The 10,813-nt window shown below is 37.6% G+C and overlaps 1 protein-coding gene across 1 annotated transcript in view; it reads left to right on the top strand.

Moving 5' to 3' along the window:
* The window catches only part of ZNF510 (zinc finger protein 510), a 17,553-nt gene extending 7,709 nt beyond the window's left edge, over window positions 1-9,844 (top strand). Inside the window, exons 3-4 of the mRNA XM_006867671.1 lie at window positions 8,223-9,437; window positions 9,522-9,844. Of these exons, the coding sequence (XP_006867733.1) occupies window positions 8,223-9,437; window positions 9,522-9,844 (1,538 nt within the window). The remainder of the gene's footprint in view (window positions 1-8,222; window positions 9,438-9,521) is intronic.
* The last annotated feature ends 969 nt before the right edge of the window (window positions 9,845-10,813 follow it).

Below are 10,813 nucleotides of genomic sequence, written 5' to 3'. Positions count from 1 at the left end.
CATCATTTCTATCACCAAGGCCATATTTTCCAACTACTGATCCTTCCTCTTTGCTCCCAACCTTTGCATTCCAATCACCAGTAATGATCAGTACATTTTGATTGCATGTTTGATCAATTTCAGATTGAAGAATTTGGTAGAATTCTTCTATTTCATCCTCACTGGCTTTAGTGGTTGGTGCATTAATTTGAATAATAGTGGTATTAACTGGGCTTCCCTGTAGGCATATGGATATTTTCCTATCCCAGACAGTGTTGTACCTCATGACCGATCTGGATATGTTCTTTTTGACAATGAATGCAACACCCTTCCTCTTCAATTTGTCATTCCCGGTACAGTAAAACATGTGGTTGTCAGATTCAAAATGGCTAATACAATCCATTTCAGCTCATTAATGCCTAGGATATTGATGTTTATACATTCCATTTTATTTTTGCCAACTAACAATTTTCCCAAATTCATACTTCGTACATTCCATGTTCCAATTTTCAATGGATGTTTACAGCTGTTTCTCTTCATTTTGAGTTGTGCCCCATCAGCAAATGAAGTGTCTGTGGGCTTTTCTCCCACAAGCTTTACTCCATTCGTGTTATCACGGTCAACTCTACTATTTTACAGTATCTATGATTATATTGTTCAGGAGCTCTGGTAGCATAGTGGTTATGAATAGGACTGCTAACCTCAGGGTTATCAGTTCGAAACTACCAGCTGTTCGAAAGATTCTGCTCCCGTAAAGATTGACAGACTCGGAAACCCTGTACAGGGTCGCTATGAGTCGGAACCAACTCCACGGCACATAACAACAACAACATGATTATTGTTAATTGATTTGATTCTTCTCAGAGGGTGCTGCTCTTTACCTAAAATTCAGATTATAACTAAGGACTTCCCCCACTCTGTCTATAACCAATCAGTGTTACAATGTTTGTGTGTTCTTTATAAAATTTAGATATGATTCATTATTAAGCTGTTTCCTATATTGGTATGTATGTAAACATGATAGATAATACAGCCTTTTGTCATACATGCATACAAATAAAATAGTATTTTTTAAAGTAAAAAAACAAAACAAAACACTGAACTTGCAGTCCCAGTGCATTATCCCACATTGCCACACCAGTATCCCAACGTCTTAGCAATTTGTTGTTGTTGTTAAGTGCCGTCCAGTCGATTACCAACCCATAGCGACCCTGTATAGGGTTTCCAAGGAGCAGCTGGTGAGCTTGAACTGCCGATCTTGCAGTGCAAACGGCTTTGCAGTCTGGCACATTAACCCACAGCGCCACACCAGGACTCCCTAATATAAAAGTTCTGTGACAGTAGGGAAATTTCTCTACTTTATTTACTGTTTCATATTCTGGCACTGCAGGATAATGCACTGAACTATAGGGTCAGTTTGAAATGCATGTTCAACAGTTCAAACTCCACCAGCCACTCCTAAGAAACCCTATACAGGGTTGTTGTGAGTTGAAACCGACTCAACAACACATAACAACAATGGTAATGGTTTTGAACATTTCTTCATGTTTGCTGGCCACCTGAGTGTCTTCTTTGGTGAAATCTCTGTTCATTTCCTACGCCCATTTATTTTTTTTTCCTTTAAATTATGAACTGAGTGATAGTTTACATGGGAGAACATCAGCTTTACACTATCGTTTTATTGCAGTCATTACAATCTCCTCCGTGTGTCATCATTCAACAGTATTTGCTTCCATTCCTTCTGTTTTTTTCTGTTGTTGTTTTCCACAGGTGCATGTGGGGGGGATATGAACAAAATCACTCAGGAATATATAATAATTTAAACAACCAAAGGACATATTCTGAAAACCTGCCTCCTGGCCTCCAGCCCTCAGTCCCTCTTTTCATGAGTCTAGAGTCCTCAGCTGCTCCTTCGGTTCATGTCCTCATCTCTGCTTCCATCTCTGGTGTTGCTGTTTCTCTGGATAGGGTCCCACATACTGCTTGTGCTCTTCACCCATGATGGTCCGAGGGTCCTCTGTTTCTGGACTGCAAGATTAACCAATCCCCCCATTTTTGTTACAGAGCTACTACATTTACAGTTGTGAGAGTCACAGTTAGTCATGATAATAGTTACTCACTATTGAATCATAACAATCTTATCCCCATCTCTTTTCACCAGACCTATCTAGACAAGATGAAAACTATTCAGTGGGGACTCTATCTTCCCCCTCACACTCTTAAACTCAACACTCTCTTGAAAACTTGTAAGCCAGTCACTTCATGCCTTTATTGCCCCCTCATTTTATGTAGCCAATGTCTTAAGTTGCCTATCCCTATCTATCTATCTAGAGGGGATAGGATTGATACTTGTGAAGACTCCTTCCTTTTCAGTTGGTATTTTGAGCTACTACATCCCTAAGTATAGGTCAAGTTCATAAAATTGTAGCAATTTACACTAGTTTCCTATATCAAAAATGTTTTGTTTTTTTTTTTAATCGTCCTCTAGTTGAGTTCTGATTATCAAGCTATCAAGCCTAGGTCAGATGGGTAATATCTGAAAGTTTGGGTGTTCTTATGCATCTCCCCTTACTTCATATCAGCTGGATGCTTCACTCTCAGCTATAGCCCTCCGTGGTTATGTCCTTATCCATGGGCTCAGGAATCCCCAAGTCTCACCACATTTCGGACCAACCACTACTTTGTGCTTTCTTCTTTGTGCTTTCATAACCCATGTCATAGAAGTTGCTTTAAATCTGAATTCCCATCTTTCTCATCATCTCTTATTGATCTCTGCAGATATCCTATTGTTTTTATTTAGAAACTGTCTTAGAAATTCCCTTCTATTCTCATTTTCCATGGACATTTCCCAAAGCCAGACTCATAGTTTTTTCTTAGCTGACTCATATAATTTTTCATTATAATTCAAATTTCTTTTTTAAGTCAACATTAATACAAATGTTCTTTACTGTAGCATTAACTTTATCTTGCTCTAGCTAGTAAACATAACCCTGTGCTTTAATCTGTTATAATTGTGATCAACTCTATTTTTGTTGCCTGTCACCCAACTGTGTGCTGCTTCCTTGTGTAACAACTTTCGTCACTGAATCCTTTTCCTGTCCAATTACTTACTTGAATTAATACTTAATAATTAAAAGTGCTTAGAACTATGTCTGTAATCTTCCAGAAGCTTGCATCATTACTATTATTTTGACTTAGGATTATACATACTGAATTTCATTAGGTTTTTTACCTCCTCTATAAACTCATCCATGAATGTTGTATCTTACATTTATCTCTTCTGTCTCCAATTTCCCAGCCTGCTTAGTGACTGTACCACAGAAATTAAAATGTATTCATATCTGTCAATATTTTCTAGCATATAATTTGTACAGGGTTCTCAAGCAGAGTCAGTTTTGCTCTTTCCCCCCAGAGAGAGAGATGCTACTGGCATCTAGTTGGTAGAGGCTAGGCATGTTCCTAACTATCTTATAATGTACAAGATAGCCCCCTACAATGAATAATTATCCAGCCTCAAATATTAATATTGCCTAGTTTAAGAAACCTATAAATGAAATTTCTTTCCTCAAAAGATTATGAGTCACCAACAAAGGAAGAAAATGTCCTTTATTTTACTCTTTTAGACTCTGGTATGTATAATATGTATCACCATCATGTTAACTGACTATAAAATCAGTATTGGAGAAACCGTCATAATTAGTCATTTAGAAATCATTATAAGGTAACCCTTTCTAAACACATACATTCAAGACACATCCTTGTTACTTCCTATAAGTCAGTTATGACTGGCATGAGGACAGTGAATTCCTGTATGAGAAAGAGCTCCAAGTCACTCTTGAGAGCACAGCATGTCTGAGCCCAAAGAGCTTAAAAGAAATTAGAGATATAGTAGCATCTGCCAGGAGTCTAAGCTGTAGGAGAACAAAGCTGCATAAACTATTTAAAATTCTACTTTTCATAAGGGATACTTGAAATATTTCATAGAATGGGAAAAAGGCACCAATTATAAGGGAAATAATTCTGTAAGTGAATTGTATGACATTACATCCATTTTATAAGATAAATTCTGCTTCCAGTGAGGCAAATGGTTAAAAAATAATGACTCAGAATAGCTGAAATACAAAGAAATACAAATTCTGGGGAAGATGACAGGCCTGCTACAACTGTTATGCCCAGAATTCGGGGTCCCCAAAGAACACCCAGGAGCTGTGTACCGATGTAAATACATAAGGGTTGTTTATTCAAGCTCAAGCCAGGTCTCTAACCTTATCCGACGCAGCAGAATAGGGAAAGAGCCCTGAACTTTTTGTCTGCAGGGTTTTTATAGAGTTTTCAAACAGCTCAGGTTTCTCAGCTTTACAATCTTTGGATTGGTTAACAATTGGCAAACTATGAGATGTTACAGTTTAATTGGTCAAGACAGGTGGTCTTTGTTCTTAGGATAGGGTAAAGGAAAACATCTGGCCTCTGGCCTTGAGCTGCCTGGCTATTTATACATATATCATTTTCTTGGAGCTAGAGGACGTGCTGAAGCTTATATACGAAATGGATTCTTCTCTTTGGTCCTATACAACAACTAGAAAAAAAAAAAAAAAAGACTTTTTTAAAAACTGCTGTTTTTAAAGGCATGATTAAGAACTGTGGAAGCAACAAGGACTAGATGGTCTAAGATTCTAGTGTGGAAAGGATTATTTGTAGTTTCGCTGAGGATTGCATGCCAGTGTTTTCCTAGCATGTTTGCTAGTTAAACACCTAGAATAGGCTGAAGGCCAGTGCCAAGAAATGCTTATAGTCATTGTGTAGGGCTGGAATTACAAACTGTAAAGTCAGAAACCACGAATGTACAACTGATTTTTCTCTACAATATGTTTACTGAGTTTGGGGCCTGCACGGGGAACTAGGGTGAAGACTTCTAAAAAAATAGAATAAAATCACCTGCTATCTTACTGTGTTTAGGTTACAACTACCCAATGAGGTAGAAGTTCACCTTCAAACACCCCAGTATACCAGATATTAATGTTTTGCACATGTGGAAGCTAAAAGGGATTAGGATGAGGAGTTTGCAGGGCACTGTTGGTTCTCCCACAATCTTTCAAGGCTAAGAAAAACAATATTTGCATGATTGTCATTTGGGAGATTGGTTCACTCATACTGGAACATTAAGTGTGCACTAGCTCTGGTAGCGTAGTGGTTACGAATTGGGCTGTGAACCTTAAGGTCAGCGGTTTGAAACTACCAGCCGCTCCATGGGAGAAAGATGAGGCTTTCTACTCCCGTAAAGATTTACACCCTCAGAAACCCTGTACAGGGTCGCTATGGGTCGGAACCGACTTGATGGCACTTAAAAACAACAACAACAACTCTTTTAATAAAACTCAAAACCTAGGCCTGACTTACCTTGGTTTTTAATTGACTTGTGTCTTATTATCTAATGCTGCTTTAATACAAATACCACAAATGGATGGCTTTAATAACCAGAAATTTATTCTCTCACAGTTTAGGAGGCTAGAAGTCCAAATTCAGAGTGTAGGGACTAGGGGAAAACTTTCTCTTTGTTGACTCTGAAAAACGGCCTAGGTCTCCTTTAAGCATCAGTAGGCCCAATATTCCTTTGAGATCTCCTTATGTCTTGGCATAAATCTTCCCCTGGATCTAGGAACTTCACAGCACAGGGACCCCAGGTCCACTCCCAGGTCTTCTTTCTTGGCGCCAATAGGTTCCTCTTTCTCTGCCAATTTTGTTTTTTTGTATCCCAAAAGAGATTAACTCAAGATACAATATAATCCTATAGACTGCATTTGACCTCATTAACATCATAGAAGTGAGAATTTACAACACAAAGGGTAATTAGATCAGATGATCACATCAGTCACAACATGGGGGTGATTGTGTCATATTAAATCTCATCCTGGAAGTGATAATTACATCTCAACTGCTAAACCACTGAGGATCCTGACAAAGCCAAGTTGACACAAAATCTTAAGTATCATAGCTTGAGTTTGTCAGTTACTCACTTCCTATCCCTAATAGAGGAAATGGTATACATCCTTGTGAAATACATATATCATAAAAACAGAATGTCCAGCATACAGTAACAAACATTTCTAAACATTAAAGGAAGCAGGAGAATATAATAGATAAGTGAAAGAAAAGTAATTGGGAGGTTGTTGTTAAGTGTCATTTAGTTGGTTCTGGTAGCGTAATTGTTACAAATTGGGCTGCTAATCTAAGGGTCAGCAGTTCAAAATTACCAACTAGCTGTTCTGCAGGAGAAAGATGAGGCGTTCTGCTCCTGTAAAGTTTTACAGCCTCGGAAACCCTGTACAGGGTCACTATGAGTCGTAATCGACTCCACGGCACATAACAACAACAACTCTTAGTGACTCTGTATAGGGTTTCTGAGGAGCAAGCTAATAGGTTTGAAGTTTCAACTTTGTGGTTCAAGCTGACCTTATGATCAATCCTTATCCTACAGCTCCACTAACCCTCAGATAATCCAAATACTGAGTTAGAAGAAAAGGACTTTTAACCACAAGTACCATTTTAAGGGATTATAAAGAAAGATGAACACAGTAGATGAAAGTATGGAGAATGTCTTCAGGAAATAGTATTCCATGATAGGGTACATATTGCTACACTGAAGGTGGGCAGTAACAAGCTAGTAACAGTTTAGTATATACATGATTTTTTATGATAAACATAGATGCAAAGAATATTAGATTTTAAAAGCAGGTTGCAACATATAATCCTTTAGATTCTTAAATGTTAAGTGTCATGGAGTTGGTTCTAACTCATAGTCAACCCTGTATAGGGTTTCCAAGTCTTTAAATCATCACAGGAGCAGAAGGCCTCATCTTTCTGCCGTAGAGTGACTCGTAGGCTCAAACTGTGGACCTTGTGGTTCGTAGTCCAATGCCTATCACATGGAGCCACTGCACTCCCAGATTCTTAAATAGTAAGGATTATTTTCCTGTTAAGGAAAAGACTGGTTTGGAGAGATAAGTGAACAGATTGAAATGTGGGAAATTAGGGATGGGAGTATTCAAGTTCACTTGTACAGTTTTGATAGAATAAATCAAATATACTGTAATCAGAATTGAGTAGTGAATCTAATTTATTAGGTGCATGGATAGATTTTCCTTTCATTTAATCATGAGGAAGTTGGTACTGTTACAAATTTAATTTGACGTTGAATTGTAGAATGAAAAATAAATATATCAAAATTGGAAGAATGTTCACTAGTAAGTATAATGTCAATATATTCTAGATAATGTAAGTACTTAGACTGTAAGTATCTTCTAAAGCTAAACCCTTTGGACCTATCCCAGGAATGCCATTTTCTCCTGATTTTCTTGTTACTATACTTAAATTTTCTGCTCTGGCAAAGATTTACAGCCTTGGAAATCCTATACAGGGTCGCTGTAAGTCAGACTGACTTGTCAGCAACAACAACATACTTAAGTTTATATAGTTGTTAAGTGCCATCAAGTTGGTTCTGACTCACAGCAACCCTGTATAGGGTTGCCAAGGAGCAACTGATGAGTGTGAATCTCCAGCTTTGTGGTTAGCAGTCCAGTGCTTATCCTACAGTGTCACACCTGGATTCCATAAATGGAGCTGCTTCCGCTCGTTTTGAACCAGAGACCTTCCATGTGTGAGGCAAACATGATAACCACTGCACTGTGGAAGCCAGGTGACTAAGAAAAGCTTCGCTAACCAGGGAAGTTTATTGTTATTGTTGTTAAGTGCTGTCTACTTGGTTCCAACCCATAGTGACACTGCACAGGGTTTCTGAGGCTATAAATGTTTATGGGAGCAGAAAGCCTCTTCTTTCTCCCACGGAGCAGCTGGTAGTTTCAAACTGCTGATCTTGCAGTTCACAGCCCAATTCCTAACCACTATGCTACCAGAGCTCCTTAGGGAATTTTATAGTCCTTGTTATATTTGTCCCATTCTCTGATTTTTCCTGCTTCCTGAACTAACTCACATATAAAATTTGTAAATTTTTTTAAAAGGATGGATGTCAGAGGATTTATTTGCATACACATATACAAGGGAGCTTCACAAAGATTATGGGAAAATGGAATTTTTCCATAAACTTTTTGAAGTCCACTTGAATGTAAATTATTTAATATTAAGGAACCAAAGAATGGAATACACAATACACTGGTGATATGTCTCTTAAGCCCCACCCATAAGAAATGTAACATTTATGTGATGCTTTCATTTTTTTCTTACTTTAGAAGATTACAAGATCAAGAGGAATAAGAAAATCAAAGATAAACACTTGCAACAAATAATATTTATCAGCAATGAAACAACGGCCAAAGAAGAAGAGAAAGTTTTTGAAAAACCATTTAATATACACCAAGCTCCTGCTTCTTCAACAAAAATATCTTATAAATATGACTCATGGGGATTGAATTCACAAAATATTTCTGAATTTAATATTAATAATAGAACCCATTCAACAAAGAAAGTTGTATGTGAGAATTTACCTTTCAGTGTTAAATTTGAAAGAACTCACGCTCGAGAAGAAGCTTCTGAATGTAATAATAAAACCACGAAAGCTCTCACTTACAAGAAAGATCTACCTGAGAATCGAAGATTTCAGGCTTCAAAGCAAACTTGTAAATGTAATAAATTTGGAAAAGCCTTCAATGATAAAGCTGCCTGTATTACATATAAGAGTTCTAATTCAGAAGAGAAAGACTGGAAAGATAATAACGATAAGATAACCCATTATAAGACAACTGTATTTGATCGCAAAGTAGCTGGCACAAAGAAGAAATGTTCTCATCTTAACCATCGTGGGAAATCTTTCTGTGAGAAACCAGCTGTTGTGGAATGCTGTAAAGTTCATATGGCTATGAAATACTATGAATGTAATAAAAGAGGGAATAATTTTAGCAGGAAGTCAGAATTCACTTACCTTCAGAGAACTGTCATAGGAGAACATCTGCTTGTACATAATGACAGAACAAGGACTGGGGATAAGTCCTTTGAATATAATAAAAATGGGAAATCTTGCTTGACACCAGCCCGCAAAATATGTCAGAAAACTCACTCAGAGGTAAAACCCTATAAATGCAGTGAGTGTGGGAAATCCTTCTGTCAAAAAGGACATCTCATTCAACATCAGAGAACTCACACAGGAGAAAAACCATTTGAATGTAACGAATGTGGAAAAACTTTCTCCCAGAAGTCACACCTCAGTACTCATCAGAGAATTCACACAGCAGAGAAACCCTATAAATGTACCGAATGTGGGAAAACTTTTGTCCAGAAGTCAACCCTCCGGGGACATCAAAGAATTCACACAGGTGAGAAACCCTATGAATGTTGTGAATGTGGGAAAACTTTTGTTCAGAAGTCAACCCTCAGAGATCATCATAGAATTCACACAGGGGAGAAATCTTTTCAGTGTAATGAATGTGGAAAAACTTTTGGTCAGAAGTCAAATCTCAGAATACATCAAAGAACTCACAGTGGGGAAAAATCTTACCAGTGTACTAAATGTGAAAAATCCTTCTGGCGAAAAGACCATCTCATTCAACACCAAAAAACTCATACAGGAGAGAAACCATTTAAATGTAACATATGTGGAAAAGCATTTGCCCGAACATCAACCCTGAGAGTACATCAGAGAATTCATACTGGGGAGAAACCATTTCAATGTAATGAATGTGGGAAAAAATTTGTCCGGAAGGCAATTCTTAGTGATCATCAGAGAATTCATACAGGGGAGAAACCCTTTCAATGTAATGAATGTGGGAAACCCTTTAGCCAGAAGTCAAACCTCAGAATACATCAAAAAACTCACAATGGTGAGAAATCTTATGAATGTAATGACTATGGGAAATAGAAGAAGTGAATGTATCTCAGGGAAGCCAACGAGGAATAAAACCTTATTGATAATTATAGCGTGGAAAGTCATTTTGGCAAAAAGGCCATCTCATATCAGAGAACTCACAGGTGAATGGATTGAATATAGGAAATGAAATGTTCACAGTCGATAAGAAAATTCACACAGTAGAGAAACCCAGTGGATATAATGGAATTCTGTCTAAAGAAAAATACTTAGAATGTATCAGAATTCACACAGGTTTCTATTTCAAGATAACATGGAAAGGTCTCTAAATAAAGTCATATGCCGTTTGTCACATACACATCACACTTGTTCACCAGAATTCATTTCATTTTTCCCTAGGCATATAGCTAGTTTTAATTTCCTAATTTCCCTAGCATTCAGGTGGTGTATGTGACTGGTTAGTGAAATATAAGTACCAATGATGTATATGCTACATTCAGGCCTGGTAAAAAAACTTTTAATAAATTCCAAGGTTCTGTCAGAACAAAATGGTAATGACTTCCAGGATATCCTGTTGTTAAGTGCTGTCCAGTCTGTTCCTACTCTTAGCGAGCCTGTACAGAGTTTCCAAAGTGCAGCTGGTGAGCTTGACCATCCTGTGCATTAACCAGCAGTGCCCCACCAGGACTCCAGGACATATTTGAGTACCATTTAATGGCATGTATGGACACAAGAAGATGAAAGAAGCCCAGATCCTTGAATAAATGTGGAGCAGAATATTCTTTCAAATCTCTATTAATTGAACACTTTTTCAGGACTAGATGAGCTTCTATTCTGTTAAATTATTTAGTTAGCCCTCCTCTGCTAGGAAGACAACTTTGTGAGCCTCACTTGAGTCAGCTACAGGTCACAAACCTTATTAGGATTGCTGAGAATTCAAGCAAGTGAGATCTTTTCAATATAGTGAAGTAGATTGTGCCAGTAATAATGATGTTGTCAGTTGATACAGGGTCTTGGATTGAC

Source organism: Chrysochloris asiatica, unplaced genomic scaffold (assembly GCF_000296735.1).
Source record: "Chrysochloris asiatica unplaced genomic scaffold, ChrAsi1.0 scaffold00107, whole genome shotgun sequence".
Lineage (NCBI taxonomy): Eukaryota > Metazoa > Chordata > Mammalia > Afrosoricida > Chrysochloridae > Chrysochloris > Chrysochloris asiatica.
Note: the sequence above shows the minus strand (reverse complement) of the source record. Positions and strands in the feature narration are given on the sequence as shown.